The 23881-nt window shown below is 36.5% G+C and overlaps 1 protein-coding gene and 2 long non-coding RNA genes across 4 annotated transcripts; 2 read left to right on the top strand and 1 right to left on the bottom strand.

Annotated features, from left to right (window-relative positions):
• Positions 1-9: 9 nt before the first annotated feature.
• LOC113109571 (sorting nexin-30) lies at positions 10-19669 on the bottom strand. 2 transcript variants are annotated; one of them, XM_026273215.1, is made up of 9 exons: positions 19636-19669; positions 12445-12633; positions 10837-10947; positions 10458-10616; positions 7993-8182; positions 6902-7101; positions 4869-4955; positions 3947-4099; positions 10-2283 (listed from the first exon to the last, which is right to left on the bottom strand). In XM_026273215.1, exons 1-9 carry the CDS (start codon positions 19645-19647, stop codon positions 2212-2214), a joined length of 1173 nt encoding a protein of 390 aa, XP_026129000.1. In that variant the 5' UTR covers positions 19648-19669; the 3' UTR covers positions 10-2211. The 2 variants fall into 2 exon arrangements, with proteins under 2 accessions (XP_026129000.1, XP_026128998.1); XM_026273213.1 differs by lacking the exon at positions 19636-19669 and adding an exon at positions 15819-16062.
• A 396-nt stretch (positions 19670-20065) lies between these two features.
• LOC113110442 (uncharacterized) lies at positions 20066-20891 on the top strand. The gene is made up of 2 exons (XR_003293139.1): positions 20066-20442; positions 20714-20891. It is a non-coding gene; the product is annotated as an uncharacterized LOC113110442 (long non-coding RNA).
• A 448-nt stretch (positions 20892-21339) lies between these two features.
• On the top strand, positions 21340-23180 carry LOC113110441 (uncharacterized). Its single transcript, XR_003293138.1, has 3 exons — positions 21340-22040; positions 22161-22219; positions 22602-23180. It is a non-coding gene; the product is annotated as an uncharacterized LOC113110441 (long non-coding RNA).
• The last annotated feature ends 701 nt before the right edge of the window (positions 23181-23881 follow it).

Raw genomic sequence — 23881 nt, 5'->3', positions numbered from 1 at the left:
TCTGTAAGTAAACATGACACACTCATGCTACAGTTGTTTAATATTTGACCAAAAAAAATGTTTTTCCATTAAGTACATAAAATAACACATTAATGGACCACAATTACCGCAGATTCTGCAGGCAGTCATTTGAAAGTCATATATTCTCTTTACATTTAACCTGTTGTTGTAAAAAAGAAAAAAGTGTATTTTATATCAGAATGTACAACATGCTTTAAAGCAACAAAAGTCATATAGCTGCCTTTGTAACAAAATAAAATATATTCAAATCAAATCATCTTAAAAATGAATAAGAGAAAAAAGTATAAGGATTTGATGAGTTAAACTTCAGGCCATGTATCTTCTCTAGACCCCATAAAAAAGGGCAAAGATAGACAGAAAAGAGCCTATGCTTCCAGACAGAAAATGTATTCTGGTGCCTCTGTTTTCTTAAAGAAAAGGCAATGAGATTTGCTCAAACACTGGAGGGCCAGATCTGATTTAACATACTGTATGACTGGTCTTTGCTACACTGATGGAGAACTCACTTAAAATGTCAAAATGATGCACACTGGGATCTCTAAATGACAGAACTGTGAGAGATGATCTGTTCATGAAGTCTGCTTTATATACTACCTCATATATATGTTTCTTTTTTTTAAATGTTTCATTCCATGGTGAATCTTACAAAATGTCTGGTCATTTAATATAAAGTGGAAAAAAAAGTACAGAAAATGAAGCCTATGTTCAAAATAAAGCAAACGTTTTTCCCTGCAACTTATAACCCAAAACACAATTTTAAATAAAAATTATACATGCATAAAAAATAAATATATATGCTTTACATATCATACTAATTGGAACTAAAGTTATAATAATAAATAATAATAGTGATTAGAAAAGATAATCCAAAAATAAAAGTTCTGTTTATTTACATTGCTGGGTGAAATATCCCTTTAATAGACATGAAATAGGCTTCATTTTCTTAATGAAAAATATCATTTTGATTAGGAGCTGAAACAAAGGCCAGGCATTTCTACAGTTTTTGTGAGAAACACACAAAAACACGTTCAGAAACGCGTTGCGTCAGGAGTGTTGAATAGAAAGGTTTGGGTTGGTTTGGCATATGATTCTACAATGTTTGAGCGGATTATTAATGTTCAAAAGTTTGGGGTCTGAAAATAGCAGCGCAACGGTTTTCAAAATTGATAATAATCGGAAAGTGTTTCTCAAGCAGCAAATCCTCATCTTAGACTGATTTCTGAAGATCATGTGACTCTGAAGACTGGAGCAATGATGCTGAAAATACAGAGTTTATAAATTACATTGTAACATGTATTCACACAGAAAACTGTTACCGGTATTTTAATTTGTAATATGTCACTATTTTTACTGTATTTCGATCGAATAAATGCAGCCTCGGTGAGCCTAAAGAGACTTCTTTAAAAAATAAAAAAAACTTTCACTATCCTGCACTGCATAACCATATTAACATAAGCAACTTAATAGATGTTCTTTGCATTTCAGAATGGATGTATATTATTGGAGATTAGCTGCTCTCCATTATTATCCCAGAGTTTGACAGGAAACGCCTCACATTACATTCACCTCACTTGACTAGTTGACCCAACCACAGTTCCTGCCCCATTAGCACAAGTACAAATCATTATGACACATCTTTAGTCATAAATATTTAATGAGGTCATGTATGGCTGGGTAAACATCCTTCATTTCAACGCAACATAACGAGGGAACGGCCGATCCAGGCAAGGCTTTTTGTACTCCAGGGAATCTTCTGGGAAAAAAAAACAAATCGAGATATCAAACTCTTTGGCAAGAGGAAAAACCAGACTCTTCATGACTCCACACGAACCAAAGAACAAAACACTGACGTCTCGGCTCCCTTGGACGGATCAGCATCAAAACACAAGCATTTACAAAAGAATAACTGGCAAACATCTCACTAAAAACGTCCTCCCCCTCTCTCTTCCTCACGAGCGTTCACAGTTTCTTCTGCAGTTCCAGTCCTGCAGATTCTCCTTCCCCCAAAAAAAGAAAGAACGAGAGAGAGAGAGGCAGTTGGATGGGCTTTAACAAATAAAGACACTTTACAAATGGATTCTCGGAGCTCGTTCGTTCCAGTAGCGTCCCGTGAAAGCTCTGGTCCGAGTTCAGCCTGGATCCCGAGCCCTGGACCTCGCCGGTGGCCAGGAGAACGGCTGAAACACACGCTCAGCTCGTTTCGCCTTCTGCTTCCTGTTTGTCTTGTAACAGTGGAATGAGGGACTCCCATGCTGCAAGGCACTGTGGGACAGAAGCAACAGCAGGAAGTCAAGGAAGGTCAAAGCCAGCTTCTTCCACTTTTGCCGGGTCAGATTTCCCTGAGTGACATCTAGATTATGCACATTGTGATTTTACTTTGAGACTATTTTCTTTACAAACAAATAAAAATACATCACTCCACATCACTCAAACTGTCAGCTGTCAGCCGCGCCACAAGGATGCGCTGTTTTCTTTCAAATCAAAGCACAAAAGTTATTCTTGTTGCTTTATAACATTACGGTTGATCCACTGATGGCAGATGGACTACTCTGATGATGTCTTTCATATTTTTCTGGACCTTGACCGTGTAAGTTACTTGGCAGTCAATGGGACAGTCACAAGCCTCCCGGATTTCATCCAAAATATCTTAAATTGTGTTTCAAAGATGAACAAAGCTTTTACGGGTTTGGAACGACATGGGAGTAAGTGATTAATGACTAAATGTTCATTTTGGGTGGAGTATCCCTTTAAATGTATCCTCAGATAAACTAACGGCAGAACATTGCCATTGAGACTTTCCCATGATGAGTCCACAGCTGAATACAGGTGCTTCACTCGTTGGATGCGTCATTATAACGTTTGAATAGACCATACTATGCCGTTTGACAAACTATATTTTGTACAGATTTTATTTTGTTTTGGCAAGTATTAATTATTTTGCCCAGGGAAAAACATTGGATTATGCAACAGATATGCAACTCATTGTCTCCATGCAGTTAATTAATAAACTATCTGCATCGGCCCTTTTCATGCTATTTCCAATATGCCGATGGCTTCAAAACTTTAAAAAATTGGCCAATAATTATCAACTGTCAATCCATCGGTATAAAGTTGCCAATGTTACTTTTAGCATTATTTACATACCATTATATTTATTATTTTGAATTGGCTTTTATTTTTATATTTTCAGATTCCATAAATTTAATTTGAGTACTTTTATGCATGCTCTAAAATTAAGCTTTAAAACTCTATTTCACCTGCTTAGCCTTGATTTCAGTTAACTTAGTAATTTTAGTCATTATAAACAGTAAACTTATTTTATTGTAATCAATTGCAAAGACAAAATTTCTAAAATTTGTATGTTTTTTTTTCATCTATTATTCATATTTTAATTCAGCTTTATTGTAATTAACAAAGACTTTTCTTTTCTTTTTTTTATAGTTTTAGCTAATAACAACACTGATTGCCATGATGCAAATAGTGAAATAAGTGAGCTTCTCTGTCTCTTGCAGTACTAATGGTTCCTGGGCTCTTCCCGTTTGACAGTGGTGTCTGGAATTTAGCCACACTGTGTCAGTGTTTGACAAAACAGCAGGAATGAAATGTGTGAGAGTTTCAACAACAGCTGAGCATTTTCAGAGCAAGAATCACTCCAAGTACTCTATATACAATTTATATAATTACATCAACATTGAGTCAAACAGAACCCATTCATTTCCTAGAAAACATTTCAAGTTGTTGAACACAATTTTTCAGTTCACATTATTCTGAAGTAAAACGTTTGTCTTGGTAGCCGGTCAAATTTTGTTCTTGCATAAAAATATAATAACATGCTCCGCCTCTAAAATGACAGATACAAGTTTCCACCTCCAACCACATAAGAAACTACGTTTTCCACTATTCCAGGAGGAGGAGGGTTTCTGACCTTCTCGTAGTACTGGATGTTTTTGTCGGCCATGCCCGTCAGCAGGTGTCTGAAGTCCTGTCTCTTGTTGTTCTCCCAGCGGTCCCAGTCGGCCTTCAGGTCGGCGTTGAAACACTCCACACGGTCCTGGCACTTCTCCACGTCGGTGGGCACCTGCAGGACAGAGATGTGTGGAGAACATCCACTCCAACCGGTTAACCAGTTTCCTCCAGCACATCTAACACACTTCAGTACAGGCCAATATGTAGAGGAGTCGGTTTCCTCATGGGAACAGATTGGTAGAAATGTAGCATTGCGTCACTTTGTTTTGCAGTGAATGGGTGCCGTCAGAATGAGAGTCCAAACAGCTGTCTTGTGAAGCCAAAAGCTGCATGTTTTAATAAACAAATCCAACATTAAGCCTTTGGTTTTTGGCTGAAATACATGAATCAGGAGAGAAATCTGCACAGATCAAGCACCGTTTACAAGAAAAACAGATCAAAACAGCTCTAATATGTGGCTGGATTTTGATGTGAGAGACAACAGAGATGGACTTTTTCACTGGAGGAAGTGTTTTGAATCACGGACTTATATTTTGATCATTAGTTTACAGTTAAAATGCTTTAATGATGGATCTGTTTCTTAAAAGCACACAGCGTTTGGCTTCACGAGACATTAACTGATGGACTGGAGTGCTGTGGATTATTGTGATGTTTCTATCAGCTGTTTGGACTCTCATTCTGACGGCACCCATTCACTGCAGAGGGTCTATTGGTGAACAAGTGATATAATCATACATTTATCCAAAACCGATGAAGAAAGAAACTCATCTATATCTTGGATGGCCTGAGGATGAGAAAAATGTTCAGCAAATTTCAATTCCTCTAATAAACACAGCTCTAAAAGCCCTGCAAATCAGAGTTAGCGAACAAATGCAACTCACCGGGGTCTTTTTGTCCTCTCTGAACACGACTGCCTCCAGCTTGGTTTCATACTCGGCCTGAACTTGGTCTCTCTTCTTCAGCACATTCTGACAAACGACAAGAGGCAGATGTTACAGTTTCCATCCTCTGATTTCACTAACAAGTGATATCACCACAAAACAAATTAATAACTCAAATAAACACATATTCATAATTAACAACAAATTAAAACTACTATGACCAACCTTAATCAAATACATACAGTACACTTACATAAATTAATATTTACTATTTATGCTTATTTCACTGCAAAATGTAAACGTGTGTGTGTGTGTGTGTGTGTGTGTGTGTGTGTGTGTGTGTGTGTGTGTGTGTATCCATACATGAATATATTATAAGCATTAACACCATGATTTTCTGTAAAGCTGTTTTGAAACGATGTTTGTTGTGAAAAGTGCACTACAAATATATTTAACTTAACTTGACTTTAAAAGAAAAAACCAATGATCTAGTTGTTGAAATATGTTTGGGTTCTTTTAATTGTGTAATAATTTAAGCAGTTATGCAACTGTAGTCCTGGCAGTACTTTTAGAGAAGTTTTAAATACTTTTGCTGAATGTGTAGATGCGTCAAACTAAGACACAGAGGAAGTGATTTTATCTGTTGAGTTTGCATAAGAACATTTCCTCATAGCTGAATAATGCAACAATTATTTCTATCAGTAGTTCTGCCTTTGTTTTCCAGGATAAATATCTCACGAATTTTAAATACATACACCACTGTTCAAAAGCGGGGGGTCATCAAGGCTGCATTTATTTGATTAATACGACAGCAAAAACTGTAATATTGTGATAATATTTAAAATAACTTTTCCATGATAATTCAATGAAAAAAAATAAGTAATGTATTTCTGTGATGCTCCGCTGTATTTTCAGCATCATTCCTCCAGTCTTCAGTGTCACATGATCTTCAGAAATCACTCTAGTATGCTGATTTGCATAAAAACATTTCTGCTTATTATTCATGTTCAAAACAGCATTTTCTTTTTTTTTTTGCATTGAAGAACAATCTTGAAATATATGTAGCTTCCTTATTCAAAGTGTTTTCTTGCTTTAAGATAATCCTTAAAAAATAAGATTGTTTTTTTTTTAAGTTCAAAATTCACATCTAAAACGAGAAAAAGCTATTTGCCAGTGGGTTAATTTAAAAAAAATGCAATTCAGAAACACAATTCAAAACGGAAATGGAAAAAGAATTAAGAAACATAGAGTGAAGAAAAAACGGTGTTGAAAGACACCACGCTGCATCATGCAGAGCAATTACAGTGTTTCAGCATAAAACAGCTGCTTCTAATATAATATAAACATCAAAATGACATTATTATGAAACCTTTCTTGTATTATTTCTTGAAACTACTGAACTCTCCAAATTGCACATACAGTAAATTAACATTGGCTCAGTATTGGTAGAATAAGCAGTCAGAAAAAAAACTACAAACCATTACATTCCCTCTGCAAACAGTCAGAAAGGAAGTGAAGCGTTCGGCATACGAGCTGTTTCCCAATGACATCAATTCTTTCCCAGCAGACAGATGAGGGAAACTCTGCTGGTTGCTCCATATTAAAGGGTCAGTTCACCCAAAAATGAAAATGAGACTGCGTTTTACTTACCCCCGAGGCATCCTAAGTGTATATGACTTTCTTCTTCCAGACTAGAAGCTAGATTCAAGTGATTATTACGTTTTAAATATGGATATTTTTCTTACAAAAATGCATCAAGCCGCTACAGGAGGCCGTGTGAGACCTCTTTTGGACTGATGCAACACCCGATGACTGCAATGATAGAGCTTGAAAGATTAAAGACTATTGTGAATATAACTCTGACTGGATTCGTCTGAAAGAAGAAAGTCATATACACCTAGGATGCCTCGGGGGTGAGTAAAACGCAGTCTCATTTTCATTTTTGGGTGAACTGAGCCTTTAATGCTGAATCAAATTAAAATCAGATGAAAAGGGGAAGAAATGAGTAAAAAGCTCATCTGAAAGCCGCTCACCTTCATGGACTCAATGTACAGGACGTATTCTCTGAGCACAGGGAGAAAGTCTTCGCTCATGTCCTCCGTGAGCTCCTCCAGAGCACTGGAGCAGTTCGACACGCACCCCGACACCCCCTCCAGAGGATCATGGAGGTCCTCCTCAAAAGACGACCAGGAGGAGTAGACAGGCCCGTACTCTCTCAACTCCATCAGGAACTCTGACACACAGAAACAATGAAAAAGACCACTGTATTCTACTTTTTGGTAGCATTTATTTTTACAGCCAAATCCCACAAATGGGCAATTTTTTTCTGATTGTGGTATTTTTGTGATTTGTCAGGATTTGTGGTGAATAGAATGTTTAGAAAAGCGTTTATTTGAAACATGTTTTATATGAAACCGAAATGTCTTTACTGTCACTTAGGTTTAATGCACCCTTGCTGAATTAAAGTATTAATTTCTCTTAACAAAAATATTAAGATGTAGAAGTTTAGTCCATTGAGATCAGAATGCAAGTAAAAGCACTGGAGAGCTGTTTTATAGTAGAAATTGAAGCGTAATTCCAACGGAATGTGAAACTGACATGTTTTTTTTTTTTCATGTTTTAGGGGCCGTTCACACAGAACACGTATTTGCGTCTGAAAACCCAAAAATGTAGCACATTGATGAGCAATGTTGCATGTAAAAATTACAATTATTTTAACTTAACACGGTGACTTAAAAACATGGCACTCGACGGTCATACATGTACGCGTTTGCATAGAAAAATCATGAAAAACTAGTCGATTGGAATTGAAAAACATGTTCTGAGTGAACGGCCTTAAAAGCTGCTTGCTTTAAAGCAATCTACTGTATAAAGTGCTTTATAAATAAATGTGGTGACTTTGCTTGAGTGCGGAACTGCAGAGCTTCTGTATACATATACACATTGTTATGGTCAGATGCTTTCTTAACTGCTGTTTTCTCACAACTGGCATTTTTGCTGAGCGTTTATTTTGTTTTTCAGTGGAGAACGGACAGCACATGTTTATATATTCATTCTTAACACCACTCTCAGGAGCTCAGGCGTTTAAAAGTTTCTTTTAAACGCCAGGTGGGATGTTCTTTACCTGACTGCTCTTTGATGATTCTCTGTGCTATCCTGTCAATGGTGCCCAGTTTCGGTGTGAACAAGTCCAGATAGTCGCCCATGGCAGCAAACTCCGCCGGCCGTGCCCTCGGTTTATAACCACCCGTCACAAACTTCACAGATTCCCCCATTTTAGTCAGAAGAGCCAGGCCTTGACGCTTATTCAAGTCCTGAAAGTCAAGCACACAGCACATCAATTCTGTCTCACGGCCAAGAAATCCCTGCCAAACCCAATGAAATCCCACCGCGTTTCTGGAACAAGCTTTCCATGCTGGAACATATAGCCTGCTAGCAACATATTGCATATGCTCAATGTTGTCAGGCTACTCTCAAAAGGACATCTGGTTCTGGTCATAAACAGCTAGTAAGGATTTCCAGAATTGGCAAATGGCAATCCAACACATGATTGTACAAAATGTGAGAAACTATACAAACATGAAGCATGAAATATTCATAATTCCTGTAAACTCATGAGTTGTGTTTCCAAATTTAATTTCCAAATTATTTTAATTTATAAAGTCAGTTTGGACTCTGGAAATATGTTCACAAAAGTATTTAGTAACCTTACATTTATAAATTTAGCAGATGCGTTTATCCAAAGCGACTTACAGTAAAGGAATACAATAAGTGATCAATCATAAAGCAGCAAATAAATGCGGGAAGTCAAGTTCTTTTGTTGTTGTTGTTTTTTAAGATGAAGTCAAATGGTGACGAAAAAGATTTGTTTTCAGGTGTCGCTTGAAAACTGTCAGTGATTCAACATTCCGGATGGGGTGGGAAGTTCATTCCACCAGCCAGGAACGGTGAACGAAAATGTTCTGGAAAGTGATTTTGAGCCTCTGTGATGGTACCATGAGGTGTCACTCAACCAGGAGCCAGTGCAGAGAGATGAAGAGAGGTGTGACATGAAGACCAGTCATGCCGCTGCATTCTGAATCATTTGTAGAGGTTTGATTGTGCTTGATGGAAGTCCAGCTAGAAGAGTATTGCAGTAGTCCAGCCTAGAAATGACATCGGCCAGGACAAGAAGTTGTTGAGCATGCTCCGTTAGGAAGGGCCTGATCTTTCTGATGTTGTGCAGTGCAAACCTGCAAGATTGAGCAGTTTTTGCAATGTGGTCTTTGACAGTCAGCTGGTCATCAAAGATTACACCAAGATTTATGACCAAGCTTGATGGGGTTATTATTAATGAACCTTACTGGATGGAGAAATCATGCTGTAGAGTTGGGAGTGGCAGGGAAGACAAGAAGCTTGAGCTGTAGGTGATGATCTTTCTTCCATGCCGAGATGTCTGCCAGGCAGCCTGAGATCCTTGCAATGGTAGGAGAAGCCTGATGTAGTGTATATGGAGAAGAGGAGGGGTCCTAGAACAGATCCCTGAGGAGCTCCAGTGAGCAACTGATGTGATGCCCAGTGATGAGAGGGCGGACAGGAGCATTTGATGATTCACAGTGTCAAAAGAGGCGGATAGATTCAGCAAAATAAGAAATTGATGATTTGGAATCAGCTTTTGCTATCCGCAAGGCTTAAGTGACAGAGTAGCGCTGTCTTAGTTGAATGTCCACTTCTGAAGCCTGACTGGTTAGCGTCAAGTTGGTGATTCTGTTAAAGAAATGCCGATACCTGGTTGAAAACCACTCATATTCAAGTGTTTTTGCTATGAATGGAAGGAGAGAGATGGGTCTGTAGCAATTTGTAAGTGAAGTGATTAATGTAAGTTGAGCAAGGGGTTACCCAAGCCTGCTTGAATGCAGCGGGGAAAGTGCCTGTGAGGAGAGATATGTTGATGATGTGTTTGAGTGCTGTTATGAGTGTAGGGGAGATTGCTTGGAGAAGTTGTGAGGGGATTGGGTGGAGAAGAGACGTTTCGATACATCTGCCTCAGTGAGGGGAGGAGGAGGATGACAGGGGAGTTTTATCAGTAGATGTGGTTGGTTTGAGTCCCTGTGTCTGGAGCTGAGAACTGACTGCTGATTGTTCTAGTTTTGTTTGTGAAGAATGTGGCAAAGTCATCTGCTTTTAAGGAGGTGGAGGGGGTGGTGGAGGATGACATCTTGAAGAGAGAGAGAATTGAAGAGAATATGCGTGTCAGAACTGGTGTTGACCTTGTTGTGGAGATATGAAGCCTTGGGAGTATGGACTTGCAAGCAAAGACTGATATATACTCAGGTCTGACAGGTCTTTTGATTTGCGGCATTTTTTCTCTGCTGCCCTGAGTTTGGACCGATGCTCATGAAGAACATCGGATAACCAGTGGTTAAAGAACAGAGGTTTTGTCTAAAGTTAACAGATAGAGTGGTTGGTGACTCACAGGTAGCAAGATGTAGGTTAAATGTTATGAAGAAGTGGTCAGAGGTGTTGGGGTAATCCAGCTCTGTCTATAATATGCATTTAGAAAACAGATAGTGTGAATGTTTAATTTCATGCGGATTTTAAAGCACTGACCTTTGCTGAGAGAAATGCATTGAAGTGCTCGTTAAAAGAAAGCACAGGATGGTCTGCTACACGTTTGAGGAACTTGTCTAGTGCCTTTCTCCTGGTCTCCACAAACTCCTCTGAGAAACGGTCCACAACGCCCTTCATGACAAACTTCTCAGGCAAAGGCTAAACGATTGCAGAAAGGAGACAACAACAAACAGAGCACATTGCATGGTCTGAAATAGCAGATTTTGCTTAATCTTGGATGAAATATCAATGATTGGAGCAAAAACGATATCCACATTATTAAATGCCTTGTTACATAACAACTAATTGTACTAATGTGCAGATGCATTAAAACTAGTGGTTTTGAGAGCAGTGCGGTGAAGGCTCTTCCTCTACCTACTGGAATAAGATGGGTGGGTTGGCTTTCCTCTAATTTGTTCCTCAGCCAGTCAAAGTCTTGGTAGCGTCGCCTTACCAAGTACTCAGGCAGGTCAAACTCTGTTCTGGAGGTCTGTAGGACACACAGAAACAAAAACAGGTATAACTTACCAAACAATAACTTTTTTTTTATTCAGCAAGGATGCATTAAATTGGTGAAAAGTTACTATTTATAATGTTACAAAACATTTCAAATAAATGCTGTTCTTTTGAACTTTCTATTCATCAAAGAAATCTTAAAATGTGTCAACGTTTTCATAAAAATATGAAGAGCGACTACCATTTTTAATTTGATAACCATAAATGTATCTTGAGCAGCAAATCAGAGCATATTAGAATGATTTCTGAAGATTGTGACTCTGAAGACTGGAGCAATGATGCTAAAAATACAGCTTTGCATTGCAGAAATAAATGTTATTTTGAAATATATTCACATAGAAAACAGTTTAAATGAAAATAATATTTCACAATAGTACTGTTTTAGTGCATTTTAAACAAATGAATACAGCCTTAGTGAGCAGAAGAGACTTCTTTCAAAATCATTAAAAAGGTGGTAGTCACTAGTGACCACGAACTTCCTGTGGCTCACTTCCTGTGGCTCGGTGGTAGAGCACAGCGTTAGAAGCCAAAATGTTGTGGGTTTATTTCCCAGAGAAACACACATACTGATATAAAAATGTATGGCCTGGATTAAAAAGTCTGCCAAATGCATAAATGTAAAGGTTCTGAATGACAGTTTAAAATAATAAAGTGTATTACTACAGTAAAGGATGACAGGATCACACACACAGTTAAGAAATGACTCAATGGTGGTCAGACATATTTTGTGTCTTATAAAAGGTTCCCACACTGTCAGACCGATGAACTCCAATTATTAAATTATTTAAAACAAAAACAAAACTTAAAAAAAAGAAAACAAATATTTGAAATGTTGTATTGGCATTTTACTGAGAAAAAAATTGAAATAAAAGTGGAAGATCTAACTTTTCTAAATCTGAAATAAAACTAAATGAATGATAATTAAAATATAACATTAAAAGCTCAATCGAATTATTAATGCTATGATATTATATAAATCAACCTGCAACAATTCTTTCAGCCATGATATATCACTGTATTATTTTGACTATGATCTCAACCTGGTTTCTTTCACAATCCACAAAAAACCCAGCAATGAGTTTCCAAAGGGCTGATGGGAAATAACTCTCAGATGCATTGCGTCATGCTTTGATTGGCTGTTTTTAATTAGCACCTTTTAATGAGGATGTTACAGATCTCAATGTGAGCAAACACCCGCCGCAAGAGCTAAACTACAGCACAGAGAAAAGCTGACCTCTTGAAAATAAACTAATCTAAATACCAAAAACTAATGAGGCATTTCAGCAGCCACAGAGCAGTTAAACTGGATCAAACTGAGGGTTAGGTTTCACCACGAAGACACAATCACCCTATGAAATCTGTCTAAAGAGGCTCATTATCCTTCAGATGTCTGTTTAAATAACTTTATATAATCGCACAAATAATAACAGCATCTCATTGTCAGTGAAGTCTTTGAGCTTTGACCTCTGACCTTTGTGCAGACTCTGTAGGTGATATATGTCTCCATAGTAGACACGTGTTTCTTGGGGTCGTCTACGGTCACAAACAGATCTCGTGTTTCTCCGTCCAGATCGTCATCGAGCTGTAGTCGGTTCAGCAGAGACGAAGAGGAGGCGGGGCTTGATGTGTCTACTGGAGTCCCATTGGGCAGGATCAGGTCCTGGGGGCGGGAGTAACAAAAAGTCATAAAAAAGACATTTACAGTCAGAATGTCACAGAATTTGTCAAATTTTAGAAGGATAAATCAAAAGTAGGTCAATGCACTTAAATCAAAATGTGATATGGACTATAAATCTAAGAATGTTAAGCCATAAATATGAAAAATATGAATCCTGCATGTTCTGTGTGTCTGTGTGTGAATAAATGGCACGGACGAGCGGTTTTGTGTACTACACACATACTGAAGCGTGTGACGCTTGGTGTTTTCAGCCTCAACACACGAGTACATAAACACATCAACATGATCTCTTCTCCAGTATTTTACAGTTAAACTATCTCATGTCATATACTAACAGGAACCTAAAGGTCTTCACAGCAACTCGTCAAAATAAAAGTTCAGTTTAACTTGAAGAAACCGTGACAGAAATAATACTTAATGTAATGATAGTAGTACTAAATAAAATTATTATTAAAGCATTATTTGTACAGGAATATTTACCAAAAAAAAAGTATTGACCAAACTTTATTTAGCAGAAGAATGTAAATACACAACAGTATTTCAGGGAAAAAATAAATCCATTATTTAGAGATGCTTTTAGTTATTAATATTTCCTGAAATTATTAAAATGGAATCCAACAGAAAAATTAACAGAAAATTTAATTTTGTCAACAACAACAACAAAAAAAAAAAACATTTCATTCTCTGTTAGAAATCTTATAATGGGCCAATAATCTAAACACAAACCTCAAAAACAACACAGAAATGGGTCACTGAGCACAAAACCAAGCTTCTGCTATAGCCACTCCAGTCCTCTGACCTGAACCCTACAGAACATGAGAGGAGTGAACTGAAGAAGCACCAACATGGAGCTGGGAATCTAAAGGGTCTGGAGTGATTCTGGATGAAGGAATGGTCTCTGATCTCTTGTGAGGTGTTCTCTAACCTCATCAGGCATTATAGGAGAAAATGTAGACATGTTAAACTGGCAAATTGAGGTTTCAAAAAAGATTGAATAAAAGGGTGCCAATAATTGTGGCCAATGTGTATTAGAGAAAAAACATTTATTTCATAATGATCTTTCCCCCCATTTTAAATTCTTATTATCCAATGAAAGGATACATTTTTGTGATTTCTTTTAATAAAAGATCAAAAGGATTAACAATGCAGACGAATTTTCACAGCCTTCTTTGATCATATTTACCAAGGGGGCTGATATTTTTGGCCACGACTGTGTAATATATATATATATTAAATTTAAATAAAATTAAATGTATGCATTTAGCAGACGGTTTTATCCAAAGCGACTTACAGTCCATTCAGGCTATCAATTTTTAAATATCATATATATATATTTTTTTTTTTTTACACTATCTTACCATTACACATTTTTACATATATGTGCGTGTGGAAGACTTTCTATGCTTAAATGTTAATAAACTCTAAACTAATTTGAGTTTGTAGGAAACCTGCGGCAAAATGTAGGAATAACTAACATCCTCACATTCAGATCCAGCTTTTAGGAAACTGTGACAGCTTTTTCCTGATCACATGCCCACTTGTGAGAGCTAAAACATGTGCGCTGACCTTCTTCTTGCTGAACAGCAGAGTAAAGACACGAATGGACACGATAAAGAACCGGGCAACAACCCATCATCTTTATCACTACAGGGTTTGTTTCTGCTCTCAGTATCCTTCAGACACTTCACTGCATCCGAAAACAGTCCTTTATCTTAAACATGAACAAACATGGTTTCATTACCAAGCAGCGGTTCTCAAAACTCAAACACAGTTAGCTGTACAGACATTAGACATAAAACCAGAGGAAAACCATCAAATTCACTCATTCAAGACTAAACTTATGCATTGTTCTTCACCTCAATGTCCTCCAGAACCGAACAACTTTACGTATTCGCCAGAGTTCAGCAGTCACACACAGGCAAATTCATTCTTGACTCCAAGAGTCCAGTCATACGTTTCCAACCGATATAAATCACAGGAACCTCTCCCCGAAGGAAAGGGAGTAAAGAAAGCCCAAGCTTCTGGGTTTGCTCAAAAACTTGCTCTGATGCATCTTATTAAATTAGCAAATTTCCAATAATATTGATAATAATACACTTTCTGGCAAAAAATTTGCCATCGGAATAAACAAGTACAGAAAAAGCCTTACATTCGCTAATAATGAAGTAGAGATAGAATTAAAACCATATAATATTATTATTATTAAAACAGCCATTTTAATATGAAGTGAACAACAAGCATTCGCAGCATTTACAATCAATTATCATATTCCATTAATAGAGAAAACACAGTGCAACGGCAACAATACATTTATGAGCAGAGACTCGAAAACAACCCTTCTGCGTCATCACGAGTAAACACAAGAAACTGTTCATTTAGCAGCTGTACCAAGCTCAACACAGCTCTATTGTCCAGACATGTCTGACCTCACACACTGCACAGCAGCCATCTGAGATTACTCTTTACACACTCTCACTACTATTCACTCACAGCAACCTGGCACCATGTGTTAAGAAGCACGCATATACATTTTTTTCTGTGTGATTTGTGCTACATTTAAGTCTAAATTTGTGGTTTATTTACCGTAATTCCTCTAAGTCTTAAAGGACTAGTTCACCTAGAAATGAAAATCAGACCTCAGGTCATCCAAAATACAGATGAATTTGTTTCTTCATCAGAACAGATTTGGAGAAATTAAAGCATCACATCACTGCAAGACATTAACTGATGGACTGGAGCGCTGTGGGTTATCGTGCTGTCTTTATCAGCTGTTGTGACTCTCATTCTGACGGCACCCATTCACTTCCATTGGAGAGACAGAGATGCAGTGCTCCAAATCTGATGACAGACTCAGATGAGCTGAGGGTGAGGAAGATTTCAGCTATTTGTATTTTGGGGTGGACTATTACTTAAGTTTTATTTCCATTTTCTATTCACACATAAATAGTATATATAAATATAGATATATAAAGGATAAATAAACATCAATATGTGCAACACTGATCAGTATTTATAACAATTCAAAACGGAGAGATCACATACGTATAAGACCATTTCACTTTAGCCAAACCTTTCAATTTTTTAGATTTAACACAAAATGCTTCCATGTCTCATTATTCTGAGCGCTGCCCAGCTGGAGAGCGCCTCTAGCCGCAGCCGGAGCTCACCTTGTCCGCGGCGCGGCCGGGGCTCAGCGCGCTCTCCTCGGCGGACAGAGGGTGGCACATGTCCTGGATGGACTTCTGTCCGGAGGAGGCCAGTGATCGGGGGGCTCCGGCACTCATCGCGCTGATCGGCTCTGATCGCGCAGGGGTTTTGATTTCACAACCGCACGATCCGACACTGCAAACATCTGTCAGAAGCGGAACTACGCATGTCAGCTGACTCTCAGAGGAGACGCGCACTTCCGGATAAACAGCGCCTCTTTTCAAATTAAAAGTCGTTCCACGGGGTTTTTTTTTTTTTTTTAAGTCTTAAGATAAACTGAGTTATCAAATATTCATCCCTGATATCGGGTTTTCCCAGTTTCACTGATTTGTATCCAAGGTCATATTCGTTGTTCTGTACATTGTTCCCTGAAATGAAAATAGAAACTGTGAATCTATAAACAAAGCGCTCGAAACGCCGCAGTCTGCTGCTCCAAACGATGTAATTGCAACGAAAACTACTAAATGTAATCAAACAGCGTTAAATATGAAGGTTGTGTAAAGTCATATGGAATTGTTGTTTTGCCTTTAATTTAGAAGAGCATGCATAACAAAATTTATCAAACAACGAACCTTCATTATAAAACTGACCCGAGATCAGTGAAAACCACACGGTTTACCGGATCAACACCATCTAGCAGCAAAACATCAGGATTTTGAAATGTTCGTTTTGTTATTATTGAATAAGAATTAGCATTGTAAATAAATACACGTTAGTACACACACACACACACACACACACACACACACACACACATATATATATATATATATATATATATATATATATATACACACACACACACACACACACACACACACACACATATATATATATATATATATATATATATATATATATATATATATATATATATATATATATATATATACACACAAACACACAAAAATAAAACCGCAAAAAAGGAGTAAACACAAGTAAAAAAATAAAAAATAATAATAATAATAATAAAATAATAGTAAAATGTGAGACAAACTAATAAATAATGTTGTTTTTGTTTGCTAAGATCACGTGACCAGGGGCCGTTTCACTAAGGAGGTTCAACCAACTCTGAGTTTAAACTTAAACTCTGAGTTGACTTACCCTGAGATGGGAAACTCTGAGTTTTCGGTTACAGAACAGCTGAAATTAGTTAGTTTAATCAAATCTAAATTGACTGACTCTGAGTTAAGCGCGTGCACCACAACTATAACAGCTCCCACCAAAAAGCCATCTACATACTTCAGACTCAATACAAATGTAATTCTTATCAGTGTTATAATATCACAGGTGAAAACTGGCAGAACTTATAATAGCTAATCATTTTATGTTATCTCATGAGCAAAAAATATATATATAAAATAATAATAATAATATTTTAAGTGCATTTTTCTTTTTCTACAAATGATCTGTCAATAGAGTAAGAAAAATACGGCAGTGGTTATTTACACTAAGTGGAATTAACATAGTTTCTTAGTGATAGATCCTATTTACAGTAGGCTAAGTGCAAGTAGCTCTAGATGCTATTTACAGATAAACTGAACATTGAAAATCGTGTTATATTCTATTTACCATGTAAAAGTAGCAGTTCTTTGCAACAGGCTGAGTGTAAATAATAATTAGAGGCTAGTAATACTTTATACTGGCAGATACATACTAGGCCCATTTGCACCTCAGTATTGTTATACATTAACAGGATGCAATAATAACAGATTATAAATGATCATGTTTATTACAATTATAAATAGTTGTATCATTAATAACCATTTTTAGGCACATTACTTCCACTCTTAGAACATTTTGTTCATTTTTATTGAAAATAAATTCTAATGTGACGTGATGGGAAAAGTGAGAAGAACAAGCTCTGCAAAAGCTGGACTCTAACCCAATCAATCACAGATGTTGTATTTAATCTTATGTTCCCCCCAGGAAACAAGACTAAGTATCTTATATAATTTTCTTATATAGAAAATCAATCTTTATTGTATTCATCTTTTATATTTGTACTTGGGGGGGGGGAGAAGAAAATACACTTAGTAAGAAGAGCATTTTTCCAGCATTCATCAGTGGTGGACGAAGTACACAAATCAAGTACTTGAGTAAAAGTACAGATACGTATAGTAAAATATTACTCCAGTAAAAGTAAAAGTACTCCTTTTTCCATCTTACTCAAGTGAAAGTACAAAAGTACTCAATTTTTTATGTACTTAAGTAAAAAGTACTGAAAGATAGATGTTTGCAATTTTATATAGGCTACTTAATTTAATGTTATATTAGCACATATTTTTTTTTATAATCCTACTGCTCAAAATACCTGGGATTTTTTCCAAAATAACCACTATATGGAGTCAAGATATATTTTTGTTGTTGATATGGACTACACTGATGAGAGTAATGTTCACTGTGAAGCTTACACTGTGATGTACCTGAGAGAAAACAGAGTTGACCATCTGTTTTTCACCAGTAAGAACAAAGTAATTTAAAGTTTGTTTTACAGAACATCAAAGTTACAGTACAGAACAAAAGTTTGGACACACCTCCTCATTGAAAGAGTTTTCTTTATTTTCATGACTATGAAGATTGTAGAGTCACACTGAAGGCATCAAGGGCTATTTGACCAAGAAGGAGAGTGATGGGGTGCTGCTCCAGATGACCTGGCCTCCACGGTCACCGGACCTGAACCCAATCCAGATGGTTTAGGGGTGAGCTGGACCGCAGACAGAAGGCAAAAGGGCCAACAAGTGCTAAACATCTCTCTGGGAACTCCTTCAAGACTGTTGGAAGACCATTTCAGGTGACTACCTCTTGAAGCTCATCAAGAGAATGCCAAGAGTGTGCAAAGCAGTAATCAAAGCAAAAGGTGGCTACTTTGAAGAACCTAGAATATGACATATTTTCAGTTGTTTCAAGCTTTTTTGTTATTAATATAATTCCATATATAATTCCACATGTGTTAATTCATAGTTTTGATGCCTTCAGTGTGAATCTACAATTTTCTTAGTCATAAAAATAAAGAAAACTCTTTGAATGAGAAAGTGTGTCCAAACTTTTGGTCTGTACTGTAACTTTATATATGACATGATAATAAGGCCTGAAGTTAGGAAGAACATTAAGGAAAATATAATTATATTTTCATAATGATTTTTTCCTTCTCAAACCTTGTCTATGGTTTAAAAACTACCCTGGCCAAACAGGGTGCATCTCTTCCCACTTAAATAATTACTGTAGTTACCATGTTCTGAACATCACATCCTTTCTTTTCTAACCAGATGTAATCTCTCTCTCTCTCTCTCTCTCTCTCTCTATATAGGTGGTTGAATAAAAATATTTGGACATTATTTATAAAAATTACCTCAACTTAGCACCAACAAGCTTGTTAGCTAGACAGTTAGCATCAGCTAACAATATTTACTTATTTTCAGTACGGTTATGAATAAACATTCATGTCTGTCTACTCGTCTAGTTAATCCAAACAATATACATTACGTTACTGTTGATAAACAATATAAAAACAGACGTCACATAGGACATTTTAATAAAACTTTTAACATTATGGCAGCGGGGAATTTGAACGTGCATGAGTTACTGTATTTAATCTGTGTTATTTAAAGGGTTTTTTTTTTACCTAAAATTGATGTGTCTGCACTCGAGCATTTCAGTGGGCTTAAATAGATCACTCTTTACAACGGATTTAGTTCCCAAACAACTGAAAATTTTGAACTAAATATGATTTTCAGTTACAATAATTAATCCAATATTTCGACATTAATAACTTACTTTTAGCAACATCAGACGCACGCGCTCACAAGATCTCCCGGTTCTTACTTCTGGAGACTCGCACTAAACGGTTCATTTGAATCAGTGAGTGGTCGACTCCAGAACAGCTGCAATCGGATCATTCTAATTCCTAAACGAATCGTTTGGTGCGATTCGCGATCCGATTTAAAGGTTTATTTTGAAAAGACTCAGTTCATTCATGATGAATCAGACACCGCTTCTGCCTCTCGGAGCACGTGATATATTATAGGGAGTAACGATATGTTTTATGAAATGTAGTGAAGTAAAAAGTACGATTTTATGCTTCGGAATGTAGTGAAGTAAAAGTAAAAGTTACTCAAAATAAAATTACTCAAATAAAGTACAGATACTTGAAAAATGTACTTAAGTACAGTAACGAAGTAAAGCTACTCCGTTACTGTCCACCACTGGCATTCATTAATGAAGTGTTTAAAAATACTGACTCAGAGTAAGTTACCTCTCTGTCAGAAACGGTCTTGACAAACCTCCCGTTCTGAAACAGAAAACCTAGAGTTTCCCTCATTTCAGGGTTAACATACTCAGAGTTTTCACTTAACGTCCTTTGTAAAACAGGCTCCGGGCGGTTTCTGAACCAATGCTTAGAAACAAAGATTCAAAAATGATTCGAAGCCTCATGAATACTCGAAAGCGGCTCTCGGTGATCCCTGGAGCCACCGCTGGGGGCAGTAGAGCGCTGCCGAGGCTCTGCCTGAGATCAAAACGGAAGAAGACTCACTCCATGTGCGCTTCGAGCAGCGGTGAGGGTCGAAGATTGGCAGCAACAAGGTATATTTTAGGCTTTTATAAATCAAATGTGGAGAATATTTTAGAACTAGCTTTTACAAACTGATTTATAGATTAATCCAACTAAGTGTTATATCGAAAGACGGAAGATTTGAACTGACCCAATGATTAAACACACTACCCATCTGACCCTGATCTCAGGGGAACGATTATTTACTCTTATATGAGGGTCAGAATAATGTTTTGTCATAATTCTGGCAAAAGTTGAGCTGTTCCTTTAACATTTCCTTCCTTGTTCTTTCTTTCGTTTCAGTCGAAGTGGACGAGACCGGAGTCACGTGTAGGATTCATCTCAGCACGTGTTCTGTTGGTGTGATTAGTTATTAATAATGAGATCTGGGGAATAACTTGTTCTTGTCTGTTATGGTGTGAGACTTACATTTTGTAGTTCTGTTCTGTGAAATCCAATAAATGTGTTTTTTCAACAGTCATTCTGTTACTTGGTTACTCGGATGCTTCATGCAATCATGGGAAAACCTGAAAATATTGTCTAGTTTAAATAGTTTTAGTGTTGTGACTCTTTATGTTTTCTAAAAACTCCTAATGAGTTTGCGAGCTAAATATGTATTTAAGCATCACAACATCGTGTGGAATATAATTACTACAGTAATAACGATGGACCCATGGAGAACTTGGACAAATAAATGAGTCGAATAGAGCTCAAAGAGTATTAGCCAGAGGATCTGAATGAGTGTGATCACTTGTGATGAATCTTATTTTGTGTTGAAGATATCTCAAGATAACCAATGTGGTGCGTCTCAAGAAAAAATAAAATTAATTAAATTTCTTTCATTGATGGGAAGTTACCCAAAATTAATATCATACGCAATACAAAACCTTTTTATAAAACCCATATTAAAGATTGTTTTTCAGTCCAATTCTAATGTTTAATCGAACAAACCCCCGCACGTTAGTGGATCGGGCGCTTCCTCCAGAGCAGCAGGCGGCGCTGCGCAGCTTCACACAACAGCAGAAGAAGAGTCCTGCGTGATGGGCACGCGCTCGAAGCCGAGAAACAACAGTCATTTACAATATTGGCGTTTTCTTACATTGTTTTTAACGGTTTGTGTATTTGCTGTGTTTATTTTCAAACTCGGTAAATGCAATTGGCGTTATTAATCTGTTTAAAAAGCCACGTGTAATGGCATTATAAAAGCATCGATTATAGTCATTTATCTTTGCAGTTTCTTAATATTTTTATTCAAAGATCAGGATAAGACAAGAAGACATGTTTTTAAAGATGATGACCGACGTCTGACAGCTATCAATAAACCAAATATGCTTCCAAAATTATCTACATGATTAAATTCTTTAAATATTAGTCCACAACATTTATTATTATTATTTTATTTATTTTTTAGTGTTGATGCTTTTTTTTTTTTTACTTTTTAGCAAAATGTAATTTTGGTCCTGTGTTTGTCTGTTTTTGTTGTTGTTTATTATATCTGTTGTTGTTAACTATGTCTTAGTTAAGTAAAGTCTCATACACATTTTTTACTCCTCTGGACATAAAGCTGCATGGTTAAAAATAAATGAAGAATTCCAAAAAAAAACAAAAAAACAAGAATGAAATATCAGAGGTAAGTAAATATTAAAGAGGAAAGTCACGTGAGTTTTGTGATGTGATCAAACTAGATATCAAGATGTCATTTCTGTCTGCTCTCGGAGGCCAAGAATATCTATTAAATTTATTCTTTCAGATGCTCAAAATGACCCGAGCGGTCGAAACAGGGAAAGGATGTGGAGAAAAATAAAATCTGTAAGTGATTTGTGTGAAATCGTGTGAATCTCAAATGATCACATGCCAAAACCAAAAGAAGAAAAGGAGAAAAGAAGCATATTTGTAGGCCATAAGAGTTTTCTATTAATGTATTAAATTAGTGACATGCTTCAAGCATAATTTTCCTCCCAGATTCTCATGACTGTATTTCTTCTTGACATTGTTTGTTACTGTAATACAGTACATCGACGTGTTGATGATACATATAATTGTGTAAGAACATACTGACGTGTTGCTTTCCCTTTATATATCTTACATTTTCTTTAAAAGGTCTTAAATCTTCCTTCATAAAACCTGTAGAAACCCTGCGCCCATTTTTCACACTGGCATAATAAGAGCAAAGCATTTCTTCTTCTTCAAGGTGGATATAAGACTAAACATCGTGAGTTTCCCGAGGCTACTGACTGTTGTTATGTGTTATGACCCCGTGAGAGTCTCCTGCTGGACAATACACCCAGAAACAAGACATGACCCTGATTCACTGTCACTGATACTCACCCGTCTTTCATCTGCTCTGTAATACGAGGACATAACTTTAATAACTTGTACAATATGTTGGATTAGCGCTGATGTGGTTGTGTTCAATTAAATGCAACCCCTTTGCCACATTGTAAATAGTACTTGTTTGGCTATGTGTTGAATAAATCATAAAATCATGTCTTTTTTCGGTGGGGGGGGGGGTAGTTCACTTGGTACCACTGTTGAGTTTTGAATGTATCTGAATGTCAGTATTTGGTGACAACAACAGATAAAGCAGAATGCTTGGGATGATATTTGATTACATTTAGTTATGAACAGCCGTGAATCATGTTTCACTGTCTGTTCAACTGTAATGAAGCATTTCAGATTATATCAGTTTTGTTTTTAACCCAAATTCACAATGTTGTGATGCTACTGTGTCCAGTTCTGTAAAGGCACTTATCTTTAAAGAGTAATAAAAATGTTCAAAATGTATTTTCAAAAACTCATCTGCTCTTAAAACGTCTAATAGTAAATGTGTTATTCAGTGTCCCTAAAATGCACAATAGCTGAATAAAATACATAGGCTGTTTTAGCATTGAACATTAATGGAGCAACAGATTTTGTATGAAAACAAATCATTCAAGTCATTTATTTTGTTTAAAAATCTTATAAATGAATGAGGAGATACAAATACTTCAGCTAAAATAATGTTGTTTTTTTATGATGTCTACTTTAATATTTGTTTAAAACAAACCCTTTAGCAAGGTCCGTACTATTTAATGCTTATTTTGAAAAATATGTTAAAAAAATGTTTGTTCAATAAATATACTGTAATTAAAACACACACTCACACAAATGCATTGTAATTTAATTAAGAAAGATTTGCTTGAAACATGTTATTATCATGCTACATACTAATCATGTTAGAAACATTAAAAACAAGCTAACAACAAACTAATCATGCTAGACACATGCTAGTCATTTTAGAAACAGGTTAGTAACATGTAAACCATGCTCAAATATTTTAATCATGTTACAAACATGTTAGCAACATGCTAATCTAATAAGCATGCCAGCAAAATGCTAGTCGTTAAATCATGATAGCAACATGCTATCAACATCTGTCTAAACTATCTAAACTTTCAAGGCTTTCGCAAGCCAACTTTTGTTCACAAACTT

The sequence above is a fragment of the Carassius auratus genome, chromosome 10 (genome assembly GCF_003368295.1).
Source record: "Carassius auratus strain Wakin chromosome 10, ASM336829v1, whole genome shotgun sequence".
Taxonomy (NCBI): domain Eukaryota; kingdom Metazoa; phylum Chordata; class Actinopteri; order Cypriniformes; family Cyprinidae; genus Carassius; species Carassius auratus.
This window is presented reverse-complemented; position numbering and strand designations above follow the sequence as displayed.